The sequence below is a fragment of the Manis pentadactyla genome, chromosome 1, assembly GCF_030020395.1.
Source record: "Manis pentadactyla isolate mManPen7 chromosome 1, mManPen7.hap1, whole genome shotgun sequence".
Classification (NCBI taxonomy): domain Eukaryota; kingdom Metazoa; phylum Chordata; class Mammalia; order Pholidota; family Manidae; genus Manis; species Manis pentadactyla.
Genome location: NC_080019.1, coordinates 75180799 through 75207161, shown reverse-complemented (window position 1 = coordinate 75207161; position 26363 = coordinate 75180799). Strand labels below are relative to the sequence as shown.

At 50.6% G+C, this 26363-nt stretch overlaps 1 protein-coding gene across 1 annotated transcript in view; it reads left to right on the top strand.

Moving 5' to 3' along the window:
* The first annotated feature begins 1837 nt into the window (after nucleotides 1–1837).
* Nucleotides 1838–26363, top strand: part of MRAS (muscle RAS oncogene homolog) — a 61653-nt gene continuing 37127 nt past the window's right edge. The window contains exons 1-2 of the mRNA XM_057498796.1: nucleotides 1838–1992; nucleotides 23629–23839. Of these exons, the coding sequence (XP_057354779.1) occupies nucleotides 23647–23839 (193 nt within the window). The 5' untranslated portion in view covers nucleotides 1838–1992; nucleotides 23629–23646. The remainder of the gene's footprint in view (nucleotides 1993–23628; nucleotides 23840–26363) is intronic.

Sequence of the window (26363 nt, the reverse complement as noted above, 5' to 3'; positions counted from 1 at the left end):
CCATGAGTAAGGAGCTAGATAAGGGCCTTGAAGGCCGGATACCTGGCCATGAAGACCACACGCATTTGTGTCTTCAGTACTTATATAACCATGAATCAGCACTATAGCAGTGTAAAAAGTACAGCTTTATGCAGAATAAAGTAGCTGCTTTTGAGCACCCTCCATGACGACTCCCGACTCCTTCTTTGCTCTTTGTGTTGCCCCAAGACCTCAATGGCAACCCCCAGACCCTAACAGAGTACTTTTGGGGTCCACAGTGCCTTGAGAGCAGCAGGTAGGAGTGGGGACACATGGGGCACAACAGCTCTCACCAGTGGTACCTGGCATCGTATGGATACCTAGGATGCCAGTCAAAACCTGTGTGAAATTGGGAGCCCCAGCATGGCATGAAGGACTCAGGGCAGTAAGGTCCCTTTAGGACTTGGGGTGGAGGGTTGTCAAAATAATAAGGGAATGGGTTCCCTGAATGTGGAAAACTGGTTCCAAGTCATCACCGAAGTCCACCCACAAAAGGAACAACCTCAAAAATGACACTGATAAAAGCTAAGGGATACCACTTCACCACCACAAGAATGGCTATACTTGAAAAGACAAACAATGACAAGTGTTGGGAAGGATGTGGAGATATTGCAACTCTCTGACATTGTTGGTGAGAATGTGAAACAGTGCAATTGCTTTGGAAAACAGTTTGGGGGTAGGTCCTCAAAATGTTAAACATAGCATATGACCCACAATTCTGCTCCTAGGTATATACCCAACAGAAATGAAAGCATCTGTTCATGCAAAGACTTGTACACAAATGTTCATAGCAGCTTTATTCCTAACAGCCCAAAAGTACAAACAACCTAACTGGCCATCAGCTGATGAATGTATAAACAAAATGTGATCAATACATACACTGGAATATTATTCAGGCACGAAAAGGAATGAAGCACTGCAACATAGATAAACCTTGACAACATCCTGCTAAGTGAAAGAAGCTGGTCACAAAAGACCACACGTCGCATGATTCCATTTATATGAAATGTCCTGAATAGGCAAATCTTGGAGACAGATTAGTGGCTTTCAGAGGCTGGGGGAAAAGGGAATGCGGAATGCGTTTTTTTGGGGGGGAGGTTGTTAAAAGGGGGTTCTGGAATTAGATAATGGTGGTGGTTGCACAACTTTGTGAAAATACTAAAACCCACTAAATTGTATGCTTTAAAGGGTGGAATTTTATGGCATGAGAATTATATCTCAATTTTAAAACTAAGGAAAAAATGACGCCTGTGGAGAGTAATTAGAGGAACTGAAACAATGAAATAGAGCTCGGGTGTCGCCTGTCCCCGTCCCATGTATCTGAACGAACCTTGGGCCCAGGAAGGGTGCACCAAGAGGGCCCGGGGAAGCAACGCGGGCGGCAGGCCCTAGGGAGAAACCTCCCGGGATTCAAAGGGAACGCGGTTAAGGGGGTGGCCGGGGATCGCTCAGGGCTGGGAAGGCCTCCTAAGGCTCCCAAGGAGGCCTGGCCACTGGCTCTTAAAGAAGCTCTTAAAGAGGCCCGTGCGAATTCCCATTTGGCGTCCACCTTCAAGCCACTCTGCGGCGTGAGCGGTCGAACCCACGTCTGTGCGCGAGCCCGCGGGGGAGGAGGCGGCAAGGGGCCTGGTCCTCGGCGGGACGCGAGCGCCCTGCGGGTCCAGGGCACCGGGCGCTCAGGGCCCAAGTGCACGCGGGGCGGCGGGGTTGCGGCGCCCGCCGACTCCCCCTGCACCCCCGCGGCGCGCTATTTTTAGCAGGCGCTGTTGCAATATAAGGAATGCGCGGCGCGCCGGGCAATCGGGGCTCGCGCGAGCTGCGCGGTCTCTTTAAGTAGGCGCCGGGGCGGGGACGGGCCAGAGCGGGCCGGCGGGCCGGGAGCCGTCAGTCGGGCTGCCGCGGCGCTGCCTATTCCCCGGCGCCAGAATGGAGGAGGCGGTCTGAGGACCAGAGCCGAGTCGGGGTCGCCGCGCGGTGAGTGGCAGAGCGGCCTGCGGGAGGTCCAGGCCGCGCCGCCCCGGGCCCGGGCGGGTGCTTTGTTCCGGGGCGGGAGGTGTGGCCGCCCCCGGGCGCGGCCGCGCTCCGCACGCGCTGAGAGCGCTCTGGAACTGGCTGTGGGTGGCCTTTTGCCCCCGCCGCAGGCTCCCGCGTGATGGTGTGCGAGCGGGAAACCGGCCGCGATAGAGCCCCCCGTGGGGAGTGCGCGCCCACCTCCCCGGCAGCCCCGTTCACGGTCACCGCCCTTGGGTTGCCTGTCTGCGCGGGCGAGGACCCGTGGGGAAGTGGTCGCGGGAGTGCGGGGGCGGGGAGGGGCGGGAGGGGGTGGTATCTGCCCTTGTAAAATGGCGTTAACTAGGGCCGGGATCTGCCTGAGTAGTTGTCAAATTCATCCGAATAATAAAGAGCAGCCTGCTTCGTAAACAAACCTTCACTGCGTCTGAGGCTTGGGGCTCTGGTCCCATCTAGAGCCCGGCTCATTCATTGACCGGACCTGACTGGGGCGCTGACCGTGTGGGGCACAGTGCCAGTCAGTGCCTCTCGGGGAAGGTAGGGGCGCAAACTGAGCGACAGCCCAGCATGGTGGGTAGAGGGGAGCGCTGGGGCCCTAGGAGCAGAGTGTGGAAGGTCAGGGAAGGCCTAGAAGAGGTGATGTCTGGCAGGAGCATGGGCTGGACAGACACCCAGTTGGCTCTGGCTAGAACTGAAGTCTGTGCTGGCCGGGTACAAAGCCGAGTGTGGAGATGTGGACAAGGGCCACTTTTTCGGGGCTGTGGTCATAGGGGTCTGGGATTGCCCCTCCGCTTCCCATGGGCCCCTGCGCTACAGAACCTCCTTGCGCTAGATGGTTCTTGTCCCTCCCAGATCCACAACCTGTCCTGGACCTGACCAGAGAGGGTGATTGACAAGGCTCAGAACTGTGGCCTCAAAAGAGTGACCTCCCTGGCAGCAGGCATAATAAAGAGATCTGACATAAAATCTCCGAAGCTCCACTGTAGTGACAGCCGCCAACGGGATCAAAGAGACTAGGCACTTGACGTGGATGTGCTTGCTCATCTTCTGACAAGACTCCTCCAGAAAGGTTTTATTATTAGCCCCATGTGCAGATGGGAAACTGGGAGAGTCAGTAACTCGCCCGAGCATATCTAGAGTCGATGCTTTAGACCATGCCACTGTTCAGGCCCCTCTTGAGAGGGTCTGGCTGCCCTGGGCTTGAAGACTGTGGACTGGCGCAGCCTGAATTATGCTTTTGCACTGTTTATTCCATTGGTTGAAGCACTGGGCGGTGAGCTGTTGGTATTCGTAACTAACACGTGTCAGCAGCTTTGCAGTGGACAAAGAACTTCCACCAAGACAGTTCTTAAGAGTTTCTCCTGCTTCTCTTTCCAGAGAAGAAAACTTGAGCTGGCTAGCATTTTGTAAATATCCTGATTTCCTGTAAATTGCATGTCGCTGCTGACCTGGGCTGAAAACATTTGGGTCATGGTTTTCAACCTTGGGTCTGTTCTCACTCCTAGCAGCCAGTTAAGCTTCCCTGTCTGTGGTTTATGGTTTAGTTTGTCCTTCCTCTGCCCCATCAGGCAGCACTGGGCTTTGATGGTCTGGGGTTTTCAAGGCTGCAGGGTCTGCCAGCCTCTTGGTGTGGGGATCGGTAAGGCGTAAGCCAGGTGCTCTAGGAGAAACCATCCCTGCTTCCCCATGCCCCTGAGACCTCCACCTTTCCTTATGGAAAGGGGGTCAAGGCCTTCTGCTGAACGCTGGTGAGCAGTGTTATTCCAGGGTTGCCAGATTTGCTCCTGCGTAAGGCAGTTTGTATTTTCCACTACTCGTGTTTTCATGTTTTCACCTGTGTAAGACATTTCTGTGACAGGTATCACTTCAATTTTATTAGCTCTAACCACAGGTATTTCACACTTGCAGTTCATTTGAGCTGCTTATAAAGGGACACGTCTGTTATCCCTGGGGTTGGTTCCTGAGCTCAAGCGATCACATGGAACCAGGCTGACTGCTGGGCTCTGATGAACCAAACTAGCTCCTGGGGCAACCGGTCTTAACATCAGTCAAGAGTTGCATGTTGAACAGCCTGCTGGACCAGTGGTTTCTCAGGGAAATGGGGCCTCCATTTATATTTCACATCTGGTGTAATCATTATTCTACCAATAAAATGCCCCCAGAGTATGCCTTTCTGCAAGCGATTTAAAACATACCTGCTCATGAGCCCTGTGTCGTTTGTACAAACCATACTCATGTGAACAAAGTGGAAACACCTTCTTGTGCAGTGTTGGAATATTCTCAAGTGTCCAGAGAGTGTGTGTTGAGTTCCAGAGGCCGCGTACCTGCCAGGCCCACGGCAGGCATCTGACTAGTTATAAGGTACGCTTACCTTTGTCTGGGTATGGGAAAAAGGAAGGAGCTGGCTGAGTTCCCTGGGCCCTGGGGCATCTGGCAGGTATCTTGTTGTCTAGAGGGTAAGCAGAGAATTCGCACTTTGAGAGGAATTTTGCAGGTGGGCCTTGAGGCCTTGCCATCCCTCAAAGTCTTGGGTGCTGCCTCAGGGCCCGGTGGTCGTGGATCAGTGGGGGTGCTTCTGTCGGCAAGAAACAAACCCAGGTAATAGCAGATAAAGCAAAGTTTCAATCTGCCAGAGATGCTCTTGACTCTCGTGAGGTCTGTGTACCCAGCGATGGGATATTAGTGCCACTTGAGGCAACAGCTTGCATGGGACAGGCAGCCAAGAAGGCTGAGGGTCTGGCATCCAGAGCAGTGGTTTTTGCCTTCTTGGGTCCAGCCTCTTTAATATGCCCATCAGAAGCTCAGAGAAAAGATGCTTGGATGTACAAAGTGGGGCATTTAGTTCAGGGGATTTGTAGGTCCCTGAAAATGGTCCCTGGGTGTCAGGTTAGATTCCCTGGTCTAAGTCACGTTGCGTCACTACTGTTTCCTGAGGCCAGCATGCTGCTGTGGGAGAGAGGGGTGTCCACAGTGGAAATGGAGTGGGCGATTGTCTGTTCTTCACCTGTGAGGAGTCTGTGCAGTCAGCTGGTGGCTCTGTCTTGCCGAGCTCTGCCAAGAGGAAGGTGCTGCCGCCTCGAGCCTCGGACAGCCCAGCCGCGTTGTTGAAGCTGGGGTGACAGCCACGATGCGCTCCTTGGCGCCGGCCTGCAGTCCTTGGTGCCCATCTGCAGGCTTCTGAATTGCATTCCTGCGGCATGTGATGAGGCTGGTGCCACTTATCCTAGAGACTCCGCCTGCTGGCCCTTCCTGGCCTGGCCCCTACTGCTGAGCCCCTGGGGCCTGTGGCCAGTCGGCATGATCCAAGGCTGCTCTCTGTAGCTGTCCCTCTCACAGGGGTCATGAAAGAGCAATGTGTATTTAGCTTTTTAATGTCCATATCGTTGTCCTTTAGTGTTCTTGGTGGCTTTGCTAGGTGGAGCCTGCTGATGGCCAGATGGCCAAATGACAATGTGAGTCATCACTGGTTACTGAGGTGACATTCTTGGTCTCAGGGTGGATTTTCCTCTACAGACACCAGCATCTGGCCACTTACATGGATAAAGCATCGTGATTTACATCTGGGTTATATTGCTAAGGAGATTTGGGTTTGGCTGCGCAGTGTGTCGGGGTGGGATGAAGGCGTGTGGGAGGGAGCGCTGGGAGCTCTGCGCTCGGTCTGCTCCTCGGTGACTGTCTGCAGGCCTCGGGTGGGCCGCCCGCTGCAGTGGACCCTGCAGGCTCCATCCATTCTTGACTTCTTTGCCCAGCCCTCAGGGTTGTCACGGGGATTAGATCAAGTACACAGATGAGAACATGCCTGGGAGACCAGAAAGGCCCTAAGAATTAAGAGCATTATTAATATTCAAGCAACCTCCAGATAACAGAATGGCAGACCCAGAAGGGGCCGCTGAGAATAGTCTAGATTCAGACCCAGTAGAGCACATTTCTCATAGTGGTGAGGGAGGTGATTTTAGGTAGGACACATAACAGCATCCTTCATTTTAATAGTTATATACTTGCTTATTACTAAAAAATACAGTCATTGTATCAAACTTGTTTTGTTTTTTTTTAGTGAATATTTTGCTCAGATTAAGGCTAAAGAAAGAATTTATGTTAAAATGTATGGTGATTTTATGGTAAAGATTAAGTCAGTAATAGTGCAGTAATAGACAAATAGGGCCCACATGGGCTTTGAGTAAAGGCTGGGGAACTTTCAGCAGCGGAGTCCCTCCTGTGCAGCCCGTGAGGAGTGGGTCTTTGGCTTCTGTTGGCCCCTTCTAGAGTTAGGGAGCTTGCTGCCCCAAGTCAGTCCATGCTGTTTGAGGATTCTCACACCCTACATACTTTCCCTGTAGCCTGTCCCACGGGATCTGTCCCACGAGAATCTTTGACAGTCATGCTTTCCTCCAGCACAAGCAGCTCTCCTTCCTTCAATTGCTCCTCCAAAGGCATGATTTAAAGACAGCCTCTCTGTATGTCTGCCCTGCCCACCCATCCCATCCTCCTTCCTTGCTTCCTTCAACAAAAACTTGGGCTGGCCCCAGGCAGGATCCTCTGTCTACACCATCTCTAGGCGTCACAACAATTTTGCTGTTAGTCTTTTAAAGATGGGGAAACTGAGGCTCAGAGAGGCCGTGTAGGCCATCAACAGTTACAGCCCAAGAGAAACAGAGCCTGGAAGGAGCCTGACCAAGGTCCACCTGGTCCCAAAGCACATACTCCTATTATACTGTGCTGCTTCCAGAATTGGATGACCAAAAACAACATGTCCCTTCACTCCTGGTGCCCGGGGGACACATCCCACAGGAATCTGACCATGCATAATCAATGCCACAGTGGAGGAGGGGCCTCATGAGGAGAGGGGACAGAGCAGCCCATGTAGAATGACATTAGGAGGTGGCATAAGTGGCTGGTTGGCAAAGAGAAGCAGAGTCTAGGGGGCAGTGATTTTCCCCAACTCTCGTTAATCATTTAGTTAGCTGTAAAACCCTACATCATTTGTGCATTTGATATACTTTGTAATTAAAAAATAATAATAAAATGAAAATGTAAAGGGTGATATAATAAATGCCAGGTACTCATTACCCTAAATGAACAGATGCGACCATTTTGTCTGCCCTCAGTTCTTTTCCTGGCACCAGCCTGGCTGGTTGGAGCCAGTCCTCAGCCTCTGGTGGCCTTTGGGAGCCTTGCTCCTGAGTCTCCATTGCTGGCTCTTGTCGCCTCGTGTCCCCAGCTACTTCCGTGAAAGGGCCACCTGGTCTCCATGGAGGTGACTGAGGGATCCTTTTGCTGCTTATGACCAGACTGGAGCAAAGGATGAGGGTGGTTTTGGGATTTAATCCTTTTCAAAAAAGCTCTTCCACCCCTCAGAACACCTGTCCTGACCTTTGTGGGTCCAGGCCAGGCTGCAGAGCCTAATTTAGACCCAGCTGCCCAAACGTAATTTACATGGCATCTATACCATTGAAAGAGAAAGAACATGATTTTCTTTTTATAATTAGTTGAGGAAAAATGTAATTTTCTTTTTATGTTAAGTTGACAGTGATTTGTTAAGCAGCTGCTCTTAAACAATCTTTAGCAAAATACATATTATATTCTAAAGTCTAGAACTTCTTTAAAGGAAGGAAGACTTCTTTTCTAATCCCTACCTTCGCCTTTCCAGCTTACACAGAAAGAAAGCATCCCGGATGCCTGCTCCGGGCTCCCCTGTCGCCACAGAGTGAGGAGGGAGAGGCAGCTCTCCAGATGAGACTGGGCAGGCTTGTCATGATGCCAGGAGACAGCTTCTCACCCAGCCGTCTGAGGCCTCTTCCCTCCCCCACCCCCCATGGACTCTTGAGCCTGGAGCCTGATGTGATCCTGCTTACATGCAGCTTGGGCTTGAGTTAGAACAGTTAGCAGAGGAATGCCGTTAGAAACTGTGCAGAAAAGATTTGAAAACTTCTGGAAAAGCCTTCCACACCCAGGCAGATTCGATTTGCAGGAGCTGTGACCAGGGGGCAAAGGTCTGAACTCATTTCATGATAGAATACAGGGTCCTGAGGTGGTCCCAAGTCCTCTTTATTAAGTGGTGAGAATGAGTTGAAACGTTTTCTGGCCCTGACTTGCCGATGAAGAACAACGCTGTCTGTGTCCTGATCCCTCTCTCTGATGGAGATGCTGAGAAAGCCAGCAAGGGCTGGGAGCCGGCACACATCTGAAGGACCTGCTTTTTATCAGGGTCCTTCCTGCAGCAGAAGCGATCAGAGACTGAACCAAGCAAGTTAAGCATACTGTATATAACCAATTCCTATTTGATTATACAGAAATACACATACATGTTAAGTTTACAGGCCCACTTTTTCTTCTTTTTCAAATACTAATGATTTTGGTTATTTCTTCTTAAACTCCTTAATTTCTAACCATCTCTACTTTGGCTCTAGCCTTCATATTCCTCCCTTAGATTACTGCATTCGCATTCTGTTTCTCTGTCTCTAATTTTGCCCCCTCTAAATCCATTCTAAAGTTGAGCAAAATGAAATATCTCAAAATCAAATTCGAGCATTTTACTCCCTTGCTTACAGGCCCTTTACTGAGTAAGGGGAAGGGACTAGTACCATCAGGTATTAGAGTACACTACAACACGAGAGTGATTGAGGTGCTTTAGCTCTGGCTTAGGAATGGACAGGTCAACGAAACAGAAGCGATGCCTCCCCTGAAGTGCCCCTTCCCACAAAAACCTTTTCATTTGAAACTTAAAAAAAAAAAAAGTTTAAAAAGAATCTGCTATATATCCTGTGTGTTAGGCTGCCCCTAGTATACCGCGTACTCACATTAAAAGTAAAAGTGTTTGTGGGCATGTGGAACCATGTGGAGGTTGCTGAAGTTGCGGTGGATTGCACAAGTCCACCGAGCCCATAAGAACAGACGATTTTTAAGGGGTCTAGGGACAGGTTCTTGCCTCCCCAATGCATTATATATTCATTTCAAAAGCATAATTATTTTTAATCAGTTTAGCTTTGTTTTTTTCTTTTTATCCTTTACAGTTTCAACACACCATCTTGAACATTCCCCTTTTGGGTAACCCACCCATTCACCCATTTATATTTTAATTCTGCTGGAAAATGGAGGTCCCAGGGAGGAGACAGGCAAACGCATCTTTCTCGGCCGTACCACTCTCTCCCAAGTCAGCTCAGCAGCCCAAATAGCCTCTATCAAGTTCGTCTTCAATGCCAGCTTTATTGTAACCAGAGATGATGGGAAAGGGTGGGGCCACTGTCCCAAAGTCTTTAGGGCACATATTAAAAAATAACTCCTGTGAGAGATGTCTTCCCAGCCATCTCTCCACACCCACATTCCTCAGTTTAAGATTCCTTGGACTGCAGAGCTGGGAGGGCCTCGTTGCTCTCATGCTCCTCACACCCAAACCCTTCTTCTACCAAGGACACCAGGCCCCAGGTGCCCCGTGGTGCTCCCCGGGAGCTGGGGTCAGCTGGCACCAGAACCTTCCCGTCCACATCTCCTCCCTGACCTCTGAACCCGCCAGCCCGCAGTGGACAGTGGCCTGAGTCCACTTGTCCGGGACTGGGTGGGTGTTTCCTGCATGTTTGAGTTTTTAGGGAGGAAATCAAAATAAAGAAACAGAGTCTTTGTTTTACTTTTGGATGGCTGGAGGGATGGAAAGGGGGAGCGGGAGCAGGTCACTCGGCACTTCAACAAAACAACCATTCTAATAAGGCATTTACCAGGGACTTTCTTTCTTTTCAGGGTTGGTGTGGGTGAATGGGAAAGATGGGTGGAGGTCTGGGAGGGCCTCTCTGTGTGGAAGGGGGAGGCCCCAGGCAGGGTGTTTGGCAGCAGCCCGCAGCCACCAGCAGGGCTGCGGAATTGGCAGCCAGAGGGACTTGAGGAATCTCAGTCCCCCCTCCCTTCCTCGGAAGACCCGAAGAAGATGAGAAAGGGCATGTGCTGCATGGCCAGAGGCCCCCCTGCCCCAGTCTCTGCCCCGCTGCCTGTGGTCTGTGTGGCCTTGGGTGAGTCCCCCACCGCAGTGAGCCTCCTTTGCCTTGCCCCTAAGGAGCAGTGCTGCTGTAATGCAGATGTCCCCCCACCTGCCACCCCAGCCCACTTCTTCTCCAGTCCAGTTACACTGGTTCAGACCCTCATCCCACGTATGTGGAAATGGGGAGGTAACCTACCAGTATTTCTTTATTCTTCTCAAAGGATTTTCTCCGTGTAGAAGTTCTCTTGAGTGTATCATTTATTCTTCTTTAAAAATTACCACGCATGGATGAAAACCCTCCCCATCTGCAGTGCTTCTGGGGATTTGGGGGTGGGGGCCCTGCGCGCTGGCTCCCTGGCCTCCTGGGTCGGCCGCCTCACTTGGCCGCCCACACGTACTGTAGACTTGGCTTCCTCCTTCCCTGAGCCCGCCTGGCGGGGCTGTTGTATGTAACAGCCTTTCGCCAAGGGCTGTTAGGCGAGGGGGTTACCCTCACTCAGAATAGGGTAGAAGTCAGACTGAGTATCAGCCTCCTCCCCTGGCCTCCTCACACCCTTAGGGAATTTCTCCCTGACTGTCTCCTCCAGCCTAGTTTAGTGCCATTTTCCAGAGACCAATTTTCCTGGACACTTTCCCCAGAACTTCTGAGTACTCCAAATTTCCATTTCTGTTGATGGCCAAGCGGTGATGGCATCTCCCCTGGAGTGGCTGTGGGCCTGCCCTTCTACATTGTCGGAAAAGAGCCATGAGAGAGTTTGTCTTAGCAGGAGTTCTGTGACCATACGCGTTTACCTACCTACCTGAAGAACCCGCGGAAGCTGAAGGATTAGTACCGTCATGAGTGCCAGATGGATCAAATTCTTCCATTAGGTCTTCTTTCCTACTGACCAGAGCAAACCCAAGTGTTAGTATTTTTCCTTCCCGTTAGAACAGCTAGAACAGAGCAGCTGTGAGGATCAGAGCTGATAGTGATCAGTATGCATGTGTTGAGCACCTTCTTTGTGGCAGGCCTGTGCTGGGCACCAGCAACACACTGGAGGAAAGACAGAGGACGGGCCCTGTTCTCATGGAGCTGACAGTCTAGGGGGAAGACACGTTACATCATAATCAGGTACCAGCAATGATTAATTAATGTGATCAATTAGTTTATTACTCAGTTAAATTGAGTACCAGCATGCAAAGTGCTGTCCAGACAGACAGCTGGGTGTTTGGAAGTTTACCACTAATCTCCCCCGTCCGCGGGAGGGGGTGAGAGGGCTGAGTGGTCAGGGAAGCGTGTGTAAAGGGCTTAGCACTGGTCAGGACTGAATCATTCACAGGCATTGTAGTTATGAACTCTGGCCATGGGACTCAGCCTGATCTGCCAACAGCTGGTTGCTACTACTGTCCACCAGCAATAATTTTGCACAGAGAGGCTTATAATTTTTCCAAGGACACACAGCTAGAAAGTGACACAACCAGGATTCAAAACAGGGCCTGTCAGACTCATTTCCATGCTCCTGATACCTGCTCTGCCTCCTGCTTACCTGGAATTGATCCCATCAGATATGCTCTATGGTGAGATGTAGCTCCACAGCTTCTCCCTTTCCCTACACACCCGAAACAAGCCAGCACAGACTGTGGATTCTGATCCTTCCTCCAGTCATCAGGAATAAAATGGGCTTCCTTGTTGCACCCTGGATGGCCAAGCAGTAGAAGCAGTAGCATTTCAGTCCCACTGAGTGGCTGGGGTCTCCCTGCAGCGGAGGCTGTCCTGAGAGCCTCCCAGGCTGAAGGAGGTGGTTCGGTGGGGGCACCTGCTTCCCCCTCCCACCCTGAGGTTGTGGGTCAGCTCTGTGTGGCCCCGGGCACCCTTCTTCTGGAGGGGTGCGTTGGTGAGAGTTCCCACAACATACTGAGGAGGATTGTAACAACAACAATAATAATAGCACTTTGTGTGCCAGGCGCCGTTCTAAGCTCTTGCATATTTTAGCTCTTCCTGTCCTCAAAACAATCCTGGGAGGTAGACACTATTTGTAAAAGGTGAGGAACTGAGGCACAAAAGGATTGGGCAGTGTGCCTAAGGTCACATGCCTAGCAAAGGGCAAACACTTCAAGTCTTGACTTTTTATAAAAGTGCTGTATGTAGAAAAAAGACAGGTGGGAGGCTGCCCCCTCCACCGTCCCTGGTACCCCAAGTAGGCCAGTAGTGGCTTCTGGATAGGGGATGGGTGCTGCTCCTGGCGCTCCTTGCATATGGAGGGTCTGCCAGCTCTGCCCGTTGCCCCTCTCACCGGCCCAGGGCAGAGCTGCCTGGCCTGGCCAGGCTGCCTAAGGGGGTGGAGAAAGGCAGCTGTTCAGAGCCTGGAGAGAGATGTGAGAGGTGGCCTCCTGCCTTTCCTGCGGAGTGGGCTTAAAACCCTAGTATGGAAGGGTCCCTGAGAAGCCATCCTGTCCCCCACAACAAAGCCAGGCCTCCGGCCCTTGGGCCCACTTCACCCTGCTCCCCTGGCCTTTGCTGAGGAAAATCCCACACCTCCTGGCGGCTCATTGCCATGCCCACCTCGTTTTCAGGATGTTTCCCTTTTATTTCACTCCAGTCCAGCTCTGTACAGTCTGGTTACTCATTTAAAATGGAGATTGGATGGCTTCTCCCCACCTCAGGAAAGAGCCTCGGCCCTGTTTTTCTCATTTTTGGTTAAACATAACAATTTTCACATTTTTCATTGATGGATATAAATGATGGAAACCAGTCAAAGCAACAGGCACTTTTGAATCTGCCTTTCTGCCCTGCACCTCCCTGGGGTCTGGCACCTCTTGGCTGAGTGACCCCTGCAGCGGCTCCTCCTCAGTGCATTTCCACCTCCGTTAGGCTCGCACCTCTTTGCAGCCAAAGCCAGGGCAGGCCGACGCGCCGTGATGAGCTTGTCTGCCCGGGAGCTGTCTGCTTGGGCTGGCACAGTCGGTGTGTGAGCTGGAGGCACTGGGAGGCAGCAGGTGCCTTGGTGGGCTGGGGCCTCCCAGGGGGGGGGTTTATTTGGCTTATACAATGTGTAAAGCTTTTTAAATGGTAGCCAACATTAAAAAATCAGTTTCACATAAAAATTCAGATTTCTGGCTTCTCTTTAAAAATTGAGACTGTCTGGCAACCATGTCGCAGATATGTTCATGCTGCAGCAGTCAGTCATGGAGGGTAACAGTGGCCTCCTAGGTACCACAGGTCCCCATGCCCCACTGCCTGTGCCGGCCCCCTTCTCTCATTTAACAACCTGGCCTCTGCCAGTGTGTGAGTTTGGGATGTCCGCTCATTTCCCGAGTCCCTCTTTCTGCTACTGCAGAGGAAAGCAGGTGAGATGGTGGGTCAGCCAGGACTTGGAGGACTGGAGTTAAGCCACAGTAGGCCCTGCTGAGAAGCATCCGTCTCATAGACAGGGGACTGCTGATGCAGGGGGGTGCCTGTCCCTGGCATACAGGCCCTCCTTTGCTGTCTGTCACTGCCCCTGCCCTTCTCAGGGCCACTTACCTCCTGAGCTAGGGGGAGGCCACAGATTCCATGAGCTGTGCAGCTCTGGGCTGGGATTTCCCTGAGGGACAAACTGGGAAGCTGTGTTCTGGTTAGCTCCACCCTCCCACTCTCCACTCGGGAGAAAGATGGTAAGAGATTTATTTGCCTTGCTGCTATCTGGAGGCTCTGGGGGTGGGGTACGGCATCCCAGCCCAGAAGGCAGGGGTGGTCAGGGAGCTGGGTCCTGGGGGCTATAGAATCTCTCTTATGAAGGCCGCCACCCCACTTCCCTGGGACCCATGTGGCCCAAAAGCATAGCACCTGCACCTCCGCCCAAGCCCGAGTCCCAGCTGGCTCCCGACATCAGCCCTGCGTTTTGGAAATGCAGGCTGCAGCCACCCAGGGCATCTCTATGCAGAAAGCTGGGCCAAGGCTCCAGGTGGACCCTGAGAGGAAGAAGATGAGGTCCTGCCCTCTGCCCCCTGCCCCACCCTAGCAAGGGAAATCTGATGGTGAAACAACTCCCAGCTCCTAGGTTTGAAGTGGGAAGAAGAGGGCACATTCCTGAGAAGAGGCAGGATAGCCACACGGCTGAGCTAGGAGCTTTGCAGTGAGACTTGCAGATGGAAATGCATGGCTCAGACAAGCCACAGAACCTCTGTGACCTCGGGGTCCCTTACCACTAACAGGGCCTAAACAGTGCCTTCTCGGTGAGGTGTCTGTGAGGGGTGAAATGGCATAATGGCTGCAGAGCAGTCTGGCCACCTTCTGCCACCTGGCTGGCGCTCTGTAGACACAAGCAAGGGGGCTCAGTGGAAGGAGGCCTGGGGCGGTGGAGGAGCGGCCCAGGGAGGAAGGGATCACTTCAGGAGGCTGTTCCTTATAGACAGAATGTGTTCACGGGCAGAGGAAAGGTGAAAAGGCAGTGTGGGCAGAGAGCATTCGTGGGCCGACTGGTGCCCTGCCAGGGGCTGGAGCCTGACAAATTGGGCACTGTGCTCAGAGGGAGCAGAGGCCGCATGAGGGGCCTTGGGCAGCTAAGGAGGGCTTGGAGTGCCATGGTCAGCAGGGGGAGAGAGCTTCAGGCGCCCAAGGGCCGTTTTTCCTGGGGGAGCAATGTGCTCAGGGGTTGTTTGAGGGGTGTTAGTGCTGGAGTGGAGGGAGGCCACGCCAGTGGAGCAGGGCCATGCAGAGGGCAGAGCCGAGCCGCTGAGGCAGCCGTGCCACAGGCGGCAGGGCTGCTCAGCCTGGGCCTCAGACTTGAGGTAGAGGGATGTTTGAACTGCTGGGGATGAAGAGGAGGAGAGTGCCAGCAGGAGGGCTGCTGCAGGGGAGTGGCGCTGGCTGGGTCTGGTGTGTCGAGGGGAAGGATTTGAGCCTGTGCAGCCCAAGCAGAAGCTGCAAGAGGCCGAAGAATCAGAACAGCGAGGAGGTGGGGCAGCTGTCTGCCAGGCTCTGGAGGGCCTGAGGGCCCTCACTCTGGGGAACCCCAGAATGTCAGAAGCCAGCCCTCCCCAGTGGGGTGACACTACCAGCATGAAGTTCCCAAGGGCATTGCAGATGCCTGTCTGAGGCTGAGAGGTTCTCCTGAGCTGCCAGTGAGACTGCCCCAGCACTAGGAAATTATTAATAGGCCCTCAGGACTGAGAATACGAATTTAAACATCAAGCCACTTTCTCCTCTCTTTCTCTGCCTGCCACTCAAGGAAACTGAGCCAGGCTTAGCCCTGCCCCCTACCTCTAGATGGAGTTCATTCCCACCTTTCCTCTGTGGTGGGACACTGGGGTATGGTGGGGGCAGACAGGGTGAGGGGCTGTGAGGGCCACGTGGTCAGATGGCAGCACCCCTGTGACCCGGGGATGCCAGTGGACACACTGATCTAAAGACCTGTGTGGACCCTGAGACCCTGGGGTGCTTGTTGACCCCTCGGTTCTGAGAGCCTCAGACCCACCAGGTGTCCTGAAATAGCATAATTTTAGCTTTTAGTTGCCAGGTCTGGGTACCAAATCCCAGCTTCACCCTTTACCAGGCTGCACCCTTGGGCAAATGCCTAACATCTCTCGCTGTCTCCTCCCTGGTAAAATGGAAACTAAATGCCAGCCCACACTGCCCTGCCTCCAGGCCTCTGTGGCCTTGCTGGCCCCACCTGCGTGACTTTCTTGTGGGTTCTTGTGCTCTCCCCTGCCTCACCTTGCAACCCGGCGCTTGTTCCTTCGTCATTCAGTACTACTATGGTCCGGGCACTGTGCCTAGTGCTAGGGATGCAAAGATAAAGACCCCTGCCTACTTGTCAGAGAGCCAACATTAGCCTTCTCCCCCCTCCCCCTACCTCCTCCACCCCTACCACACACATTATACATTCTGCACTCCAGCCATGTCATGTTGCCTGCAGCACTACATGCTTAACACCTTTGCAGCTTCTTGTTGTCCCTGTAGTTCTCCTTAGCTAATACCTACTTGGCCTCCAAGACTCCATGTTGGCATTGCCTCTACCAGGAAGCCTTCTGCAGTGCCCTCAGGCTGGGTGAGATGCCCCCGCTCCCCCTTTGCTCCCACTTAGCCTGTATACTGTAACCCCTGTCTATCTGCCCCCCACCCCCGCATATACACGCTGTGAGCGCCATGGCCAGGAGCTGTGGCTTTTGTGTCCTCTGCTTCCAGGACCAGGCACACTGTAGATGCTCTCAGAGCACGTCTTCGGGGATCTGAGTGTTTGCGTATATGGGGGAAGTGTGGCCGATATCAGTGCTTGTCCAGTTCCCTCCTTCTGGGCTGTCCTCTGGACTCAGGTAGAACTGAACATTTCTCATGTTGTGCGTCCTCTTAGGTTTTTCTTTCCAAAGATACATCCATCAAACCAGTAGGTACCCAGAGAGGGGCTGGGTTTGGTGACGGAGAGCTACGGTCATCGATGGCGACAGCCCAGGCCCTGTCGGGAGGCACCTTCATGCTAGCGGTAAAGACCCAGGTGTTGACAGCCGTGATAAAAGGAAGCACAGGGTACTTGGGAGCCATGAGTAAGGTCAAGGGCATTGCGTCCCTTACCTGGCTCACTTCAAGCCTTGGACTTTTCCTAGCTCTCTGGACTCCTGCCTAATTCTTTCTGTCCAAGTCCTGGCAAAAGAGTTTGGGTTTGATTGGGTAGAAAAGCAGGGGCTGAAGTAGTAACAGAAGACCCGGGCAGTAGAGTTCTCCAGAGATAGCCAAGAGGCTCCGCTTAACTGTCCTGAGCCCCTCGCATGGAGTAGGAGGGCAAGGTGGGGCTGTTTTGGAGGGAACCAGGAGAGCAGAGGGTCAGATCTGGGACGGCAAATGTGTTTCCTCCTGGACGGTCACTGGCCTTGGCTGCCAGCGGTGCTGGTTGTGAAGGGTTCTAAGACTGGGCAGCGGGGAGGACCATGATTGATGATGGAGTCTGCAATGGCTCTGGACAAGGGAGGGGCAGCACCCATTTCACACACTCACCATTTGGACCTGGTGATAAGGTCCTTCACAGCATGAACTAACACACCGGGTTGAGTGGGTGGTTAAGTCTTCATAATGGAGTGAGCTGAAGACACTGGTGGCTTCTGGGAGGGGTTGAGTAGTGCAGTTAAGTGCTGGGCTTAGAGCAACAAAGACGTGAGACGGAGGGCTGGAGCAAAGCCTTGGGGAGGGGAGAGTGAAGCCTTAGGAGATGCCAAGTGGCCCAGACCCCTGGCAGGACTGCACACCATTTATGCACAGCCTGCAAATCAGCAGCCCTAGGGAAACTGCCCATTTCTGGTAATTGTGCAGAAGGGAAGGGCAGCTGCTGGAATGCAGAGCCATTTCCTCCACGTGGGTTGGGTCACTCCCCCCAGTGTATCCTCATCCCCCTCTAAGCTGGGCACACCCAGACACCCTATGAGATTAGCTTCCCAGAGCTGATTCAACTCAATGCAAGAGTCCATGCACTCTCCCAAGAGCTCCATTAATAGTGGATGTGTCCCCCAGACCCAGCCTTATTTACCAGACAACTTAAGTTCAAATGATGGGGTTGAGGGGAATCTTTAAAATAATTAGTATAGAAATAGAAAAGCAAAAAGCAGTGAAAACTAAACCTTCCATAAATTTGGCAGCATCTATGGGAGAGGCTGGATTGGCCACTGCCCCAACTCCATGAATCTGTGGTCCTATAGTCAGGGCCAGGGGTGAAGATGCCTGATGGGCCAGTGAGTCACAGTGACAGTCAGAGCAAAGCTCTGTGATGCTGCAGGACGAATTGCCGCAAGAACCCCAGGCAGTGCGGCGTGGTGGCTCCAAGCACGGCCTTCAGTGTCCCACCAGTCCCCTGGCGATGGCCACTAAATGGTGGGGGCTGTTACTGCTGTGTGACCTCTCCTGGGCACCATTTGTTTTGGCCGGAACTGTATGCCACTGTTCTGGAAGTGGTGCTGGCTGGGGGTAGAGAGGCCAGGGGACATGACAACGCAGCCAAAGCCATTTCTTTCACAAGTGCCCACTTAGAAAAATGGGCAGTGTTTTGGGCTATTCTTTTGGGAAACAAGCTCTGTGGAAGCCTTAGAAACTGGGAACCTGGGGAGAAGGGGGCAGATTTGGTGAGGGGTAATAACCACTGGGCACTGCCATTTTGGGGGGCTGCTGGGGTCCACTGCTGTCCTAGGCAAGTGTGTCTGTTACTGTATTGGACCCCCTGCAGCGCTTTGCAGGGCAGCTGCTCTTAGGTCTTTGGCTGAGGCCGGCAAGTGGTCCAAGTCACTGGGTCTGCCAGGTTTGGAGGGACACCAGGGCCCGAATCACTTTGCGTGTCAGTGCAGATATGCCCTTGCTGGGCTTTACACATCAGTGAGTGTTCTGTTCTCCTGTTATTAGTGGGGAAACAGAGGCTCCTGGAAGTTCAGAAGCTTGCTCCAGGTCACGCAGGCTGTGCATATCGGAGACATGAGTTGAATTCATGCTGCCCAGCTGCAGAGTTGGAGGTTATTTACTGACACACACCCCCCAACGAGGCTTCCCCCTCTGAAAACCAAGGGGGGCTTTGAACAAGACTGTTCCCAGACATCTTGGACTCCTCAAGCACACTTTGAAAATTGCTGGGTGAAAAAGTTATATTGGGGTCATAAGTCCACCCAGCCCCCCACCTCCTGGGATCCTGAGCTGGCCCTGCCAGGACAGGTGTCACCCCCTGCTTCTTGGTCCTGGGGCAGGTAGGTGGGCAGAAGACAGCCCTGGGGCAGTACTCATTGATAGTCAATGAACAGACCCTGAGCCTCTGTACTGAGGCCTGCCTGGCCCTGTGAGAGGCCCGGGAATGAGGAGATGTGGCTCCTGTCCTTGGGCAGCTTCTGAGCTGCTTGAGGAGGCAAATCTGCCATTCAGGAAATAAGCTCAAACCATGAAAGATGGGGCTAATCCTGGGAAGAGAGGGAGTGAAAGACAACAGCTGAAAAGCTTATTTATCTGCCTAAAGATGCCAGAGGTTTTCGGTTATTCAAGTTGTTGAGGCAACCACATTGCCTTTTAGAAATTTCCACTCTGAGGGAGGCTTTGGGCTGGGGGTGGCCTGGGAGGGGCACTGGGAGTGGTGGCTGCCATGGGACCCAGTGCTCCGTGCCACCTCCGCTGCCCGGGGGCTGCTGTTCCAAAGGTTGATTTCTGAGTGGAGGGGGCTGCCTGGAACCTCAGAGCCATTTCCCGTGGAGACAATATTCTAAATGATGGGTGCCGTTCCCACACAGCCCAGTTTAATCTGGCTGCAGTGGAGCTGAGATGGCAGTGGGACTTCTAATGGGGAGGAGGAGGAGGAGGCTGGGACTCCCAGAGGAACAGGGTCTCCGACATCTCCTCCTCTGAGAACAAAGCAAACAAGGCGGGAGAACAGACATTGGAGCACCTTCTCTAAGCTGAGCACCCTGCATACGTTTTAATTTCATGCTTCGAGTGACCCTGCAAAGTATGACTCTCTAACCAACGCCATCTTACCAATGGGAAATGGGCTGTGAAGAGTGACTTGCCCAGGGACACTCAGCCGGTCAGTAGAAGAATACCGAGCACAGAAAATTGGTGGGGAAACTTTTAAGAGAACCCCAGGTCCACCCTGTACCAACTCGAAGGGGCCATCCATGACCTTCAAGAACCAACATTCTAGAACGATCTTCTAGTTGAATAAGCTAGAGAGGATGGGCATTTGCTCCTTAACCACCAACCAACTTTTTATCCTGTGGTGACTTAAAAAAAAAAACCCTTTCTCTCCACCCCATGAGACCAGCCTGTTTTGTAGGAGTGTGATGCACACCCCTTGGCATTTTGACTGCCCTCCCGGTTTACAAAAACATCATTTAGTCAGGGATAATATTGCCGGGAGGCTGGAAACTGGAAAAGCATGCCCGTCAGAAGATCCAGTGGAGAGGCTTTATGAGTTAGGAGGTTTCTGGACCCTTTTCCCACCCTTCCAACACCTCCTTTCCTTCCTGGGCTCACACTTGCTTCCAGAAGGGCATTTCTGTGTGATTGGCCCAGCTTGGTAGAGGGAGGGAGACCTTCCCAACCGCTGACCGGGAGGCTGTCCCTTCACCCCCTGCACGGTGAGGGCCCATGCTGAGGCTAGTAAGTTGCCTGATGGCTGTTCAGAAATGCCAGGGTTGAGCCTCTGGTTCCTCAGCTAGCATCTGCCCCGTGCTGGTGCTCTGCCAGGCTTTGGTGACACAGAGAGGGACAAGATGCAGTCCTCACCTTTTGTGCACAGTAAGTGCAGAAGGTTTCCAGCATGATGGTGAGCTGTGACCAGGAACGGCAGGGCACAGGGTAGAAGACAGTGCCTCCCAAAGGAGGTGATTCCTAGACCCGGGCTTGACCCCTAAAGGGGTGCATACTCTCTCAGGTGCACTAGCGGTTGCAGAGAACTCAGTGTGACTACAGGGCTCACTGGGAGAACACAGGTGGTCTGCAGGGAGCATGGAGTGTGGAAGGCTGTGGCACGGTGCCACTGGAGAGGTCAGCCATGGCCACTGTGACAGCCTCAAATGTCCAGTGAAGGAGCCTGGACATGACCCATCGGCTGTGGACCGCACAGGGTTTTTTACCACCAGAGACTAGTCCAATCTTTGTGTTAATCATGCATTCTAACCCTTTTCCACTGAGTCTGAGTTGGAAAGAACCCCAAGCTGGCACCTCGTGGTCTCACGGGAGCTCAACCCCTGAATGCAGGAAGGGGCCCTCTTCTGACCGTTTCCTGCCAGCTGCCTTGCTTGGCAAGCAGAGGGCAATTTTTAGCAAGTCCCCAGGTGATTCTGCTGTGAGTGGTCTGAGCCCTGAACTCAAAGGCTTAGTTCATGTCCTCTATGATATTTTCTAGTGTATTTCTTATCTTGTTTTATTTTGAGAAGAAAATCAAGAGAAACAATTTTCCTTCGTGATACTTTTGAACCCACTTGGTATTGTTTTATTCATGTCTCTGCTAGCAGAGAATGGGAGGGAGCTTAAAAAAGAGCCCTTTCATAGGCAAACGTGTTCACCCTGGCTCCATGTCACCATCCACTCCAGGCCACCACAGCGGTTAAGGGGGGAAACTGAAGAGCCGATGCCCTGCTCCCCTGACCACAGAGGCCAAGGAGAGAGGGAGCTGGCCCTTACCTGCCTCTCCCTATTTCTGTGTCCCTCTGATGCCCTCTGGCCCCTTTGGATGCCATCTGTGTCCTGGAGGAGAGTTCAGTTCATTGAGCCCCAGTTCCCCCCCAACTTTCTCCCCATCTAGGGAGTGTCAGGGGGCAGATGCCTGGACTGCAGCTGGCTCCTGGTCCTTCTGTCTGGCACCAGAGGAACTTAAATCCCCAATCAAAGGACAGGGAGTCACATGTTTTCAGGTAGCCTGAATATTTTATTAGGTGAAAACATTTTAATATTGTTAAGCTTTTCTAATATGCAAATATAATACATGCTTGTTGTAGAAAATGGAAAAATTGAGAAACTGCCCCCAAGTCTATTTCAGAGACAGCTACGTGCCATCCTCTCTATACCTAGAAGCACATTTGGGCATGCTGATCCATAGATGGATAACTTTGTGCCAGTGTTTTGCAGCCTGTTTGGTTTTTGCATGTGTAAGATAAACCACTTCTAGTGACTGTCATCCTTTTTAATGTCTGCATGGTGCTGCATTGTATGGATAAATACGAGGTCATGGATAAACTTTTTCTCTAATGTTTCCCCCCCAACATTTATTTATATTTCTCCCCTGTTCTTAACATCTTTGTATACTTGTCTGATTATCTCCTTAAAGTAAATTCTCACGTGTGAGAGTTTATTTTCTTCAAGAGTAAATTTTCTTCAAGAGAGGGTATGTCCATTTTAAACTTTGATATATTTGTACAAGTGTATTCTCAGTCCAGTGTGAGCAGCTTTATACCCTCACCCACCGTGTATTAAAGTGCCTACTTCCCCACACACTGCAGGGAAATCCTAAATGTCAACATCAAGCTTCAGTAACTGCAAAAGATTATGCAATGACTCTTGCCTGTAGCCCCATACAAATCAGTGTCACCATATAACTTGAATTTGTGTCTAATACCCTCTCTGTTGAAATCTAGAATCGAAGATTCTTTTAGAGCTAAAAATAGCTGCAAAAGTCCAGCCTTTAATCTGAGAGGTAAGGAAACGATGGATCGGAGTGGTCAGTGGCCTTACCAAGCAGCAGTGATGCGCATAGGACACCCAGTCTGTTGTTCTCCTGGGCATGCTGCCTACCACTCTTTTCCAGGCCCTTAAGTTTCCCTATCACAAATATACCATGCCTTTCCCCCACAACGGGCACACACTCTTTAATTCTTTTCTAACCCACTGATAAAGGATCAAGCATTTGCTCCCCCGGCCTGAGGTCATGCTACCAGGAATGCTCTGTCAGGTGGTGGTGCTCCTTCTCCCTGGCAGGTCTGCAGTTAACAGCTGAGGTCCCTGGCGTCAACCCTCAAATCCTTCTTTAGGTAACTCTGTCCACTGCCCCCAACTAGTGTCTAACATTTGGTGCTGTCACCTCCTCCTGGGAACTGTGGGCTTCCCTCATTATGACAGATCCTGGTTTCCGTCCTGTTTTTGAGTGCCTCTTCTGGGCTCCCTGCCTGCCTCTCTTCCTTGTCACCTTGTAACACTGCTTCCAAAGGTCATGCTTCACTTCCCTGCTATCGCCTCCTCACAGTCAGTCCTTACCTACTAAGGCTTGGATCATTCTTTAGGATCCTGGGGCCACATTTCCAGCTCCTGCCTAGGCTCTTTAGTCCTGCGTTTCCCAGCCTTGGCACTGTTGGCATCTTAGGACGGACACTTCTTTTTTGTGAGTGGTCGTCCTGTGCACTACAGGGCTTGGGGCAGTGTCCCTGGCTCTGCTGACCAGATGCAGCAGCACCCAAATTTTTGACAACCAAAAATATCTCCAGACATTGCCAATATCCCTGGGCGCAAAATTGCGTCTGGTTGAGGACCACTGCCTTAGCTGGATGCAGCGGCATCAAAACAAAACAGCTATTGTCCTCCTCCCAGACCAGAACAAGAGTTGACCAAATGCTCTCAGGTTCTAGCATGGCTTTCTGCGTGATACAGGACAAGGAGATGGGGGACATGAGACCGCATCACAGACCTCTGAGCTGGCAGGGGCCTCAGAGGCCCGGAGCCCAGCTGTGCTGAGCTGTTGGGGCCCTCTTCCTGTAAGCTCGGACAGCCTCAGAGTGTCCTCAGCACAATAGTCCAAGACCATGAATTGACATGGAAGTGAACCTCTGTGCTGTCCCTGCTCACACGCACGCCCACGTGTTTACCTGCACAGGAATGGGTGGAGTTTAGCAGTAGAAAATCCGCTTTGATGTGGCTTTCGACTCCACTTGTTAAAGACCATGTGGCATCTACTAGTAGCATGACTGGTCCCAAGACCAGGTCAGACACAGAGTTGGATTTAATAAATGACTGAATAAGTCATTTTAACAGTGATTGTCTCTGGGTGGTGGGACCGGGGGTGACACTTTTCTTTTGCATTTCTGCATTTTCAAAACTTTCTGTAATTGGGTGTATTTGCTGCTCTCTTAAGAAGTGAGGAAAACCCCTGAATATTTTTCCTAAGTCCTATTATTTCTAAGTCAGAAAGAGCAAAGCCCCCTGCCTCATTCCACATGTCTTGCCTCCCCAGGTCTGACCTACCAGCAACATGGCAACCAGTGCCGTCCCCAGTGACAACCTCCCCACGTACAAGCTGGTGGTGGTGGGAGATGGGGGTGTGGGCAAGAGTGCCCTCACCATCCAGTTTTTCCAGAAGATCTTTGTGCCTGACTACGACCCCACCATTGAAGACTCCTACCTGAAACATACAGAGATCGACAATCAGTGGGCCATCTTGGACGGTGAGACCTAGGCAGCAGCCCCGTAGTGGGGTGGGCCTTAGATGTGGAGGTTCAGGGAAAGTTGACTGGCTTCTGTGGGGCGTGATGGTTGTTTTCACGTTGCTATAATGAGATGGTTGGTACAAGGCCATGTATGTTTTCCAGGGTGAATTCTGAACAGCTTTGTGGAAACCAGAATGTGTATTCAATAAAGAGGCAGGGCTAGAATCATGCCAACTCGGTGATGTCATGTTTGTTTTTTCTTGGTGATCAGAAGCTCTGATTAGCATTTACAGATATCTCTAATAAAAAAGGGGAAAAGAAATGATTTCTTAATAAGCATAATTTATTTGGTAATTGTCCCTTGGGGGGAAAATATTGCATCTGACACTGTATGTCCAGTTTAATCTAAACTGGTCCAGATTAGCAGTTCTCACACTGTGGCCAGCACCTCCAGGGAGCTTATCAGAAATGAAAACCCTCAGGTCCTACTGACTGAGAAATCCTGAGGTGGGGCCCGGCCGCCCATGTTTTAACAGGCCGTTCAGGTGATGCTGCTGATACAGAACCACCGCTCTAGCTTCTTACCGATCATCACCTCATGTCTGCATCTCTGTCTTAAACAAAGAGCCATTAGTCATAGGGTGTCTGTGCAGGAGGGGAACTTTGAAAACCACCGGGACATGAGTCCTCTATCAGATATGTGATTTGCAAATATTTTCTCCTGTTCTGTGTCTTGTGTTCCATTCTCTTGACAATGTCTTTCAAACATTAGAGTTTTTATATTTTAATGAAGTCCGGTTTATCGGTCTGCTCTTCTATGCCTTGTGCTTTTGGTATTGTGTCTAAGAAATCTTTGCCTAACCTTCATAGAGATTTTCTCCTGTGTTTTCTTTTAGAAGTTTAATGGTTTGAGGTTTTACATTTAGGTATCTGATTTACCCTGAGTTAATCTTTGTATGTGGAGTGAGTCATGGAACAAGGTTCGTTTTTTAGGTATATGGTTATGCAGTTGTTCCAGCACTATTCACTGAAATGATTGTCCTGTCTCCACTGAGTTGCCTTTTTACCTTTGATGAAAATTGGTTTTCTATATAATATTTGATCTGCCTGTCTTAATACCAAGACCACACTGTCTTGATAACTGTCACTTTATATAATAAGTCCTGAAATCAGGTAGTATTAACTCCCCAACTTTGTCCTTTTGCAAAGTTGTCTTGGCTATTCTAGGGCATTTGCATTTCCATATGAATTATAGCATCAGTTAAATTCTAAAATTCTAGACTTTGGTTGAGATTGTGTGGAATCTATAGATCAATTTGAGGAGGACTGGCATCCTCACAATGTTGAGACTTCCAACCCATGAACACAATTTCTCTATTTATTTAACTTTTCTTTAATTTTCTCATCAATTGTTTTATAGTTTAGATAGATCTTTACCATATTTTGTCAGATTTATACCTACATCTGTATTAAATGATACTGGTTTTTTTTATTTCAGTTTTCAAAAATTTGTTGCTAGAATATAGCATACAATAGAATTTTATTATATTAATCTTATGTTAATCTTGTAACATGAGTCTTGCTAAACATGCTTACTAGTTCTCGTGGCTTTTTTGTAGATTCCGTTGGATTTTCTGCAGAGATGATCCTGTCTGTGAATATAGTTTAACTTCTTTGCAGTCTGAATGGCTTCTGTTTCTTTTTCTTGCCTTATTTCACTGACTGAAGACATACTTGTCTTGTGCTTTAAGGAGAAAGCTTTCAGTCCTTCAGCATTAAGTATGATGTTAGCTGTAGGGTTTTTTTTTTTATAGATTCTCTTTTATCAAGATGAGGGTGTTCCTTTCTATTCCTAGTTTGCTGAGAGTTTTTATCAGGAGTAGATGTTGGATTTTGTCAAGTGTCTGGTGAGATAATCATGTCTGTTAATATGTTAAATTATGTTGATTACTTTTTTAATACTAAACTAACATGCATCCCTGGGATAAACCCCACTTGGTCATGATGTACTGTCCTTTTATATAGTGTTGCCTTTGACTTAAATTTTGTTTAGAATTTTGAGATCTATGTTCTTAAGAGACATTGGTCCATTGTTTTCTTGTAATGTCTGAGTAATGCTGGCTTTTTAGAATGAATTGAGAAGTATGCTCTCTTCTTCAATTTTCTGCAAAAGTTTGAACAAAATTCGTATTATTTATTCCTTAAATGTTTACTAGTATTCACCTATGAGGATATCTGAGCTAGGAGTTTTCTTTGTGAAAGGTTTTTGACTACAGATTCAATTTCTTTGATAGATACAGGGCCGTTGAGGTCATTTATTTGTTTTACAGTGAGATGTGGTTATTTGTGTCTTTCTCAAATCTGGTGATCAGAGTTAACAAATTTATTGGCATAATGTTGTTGATAATACTTTATTATCCTTTTAATATCTGTAATGCTGTTTCCTCTTTCCTTTCTGATATTGGTAATTTGTGTCTTCTCTTTCTTTCCTAATCAAGCTGGCTAGAGATTTATCAATATCATTGATTTTCACAAAGAACCA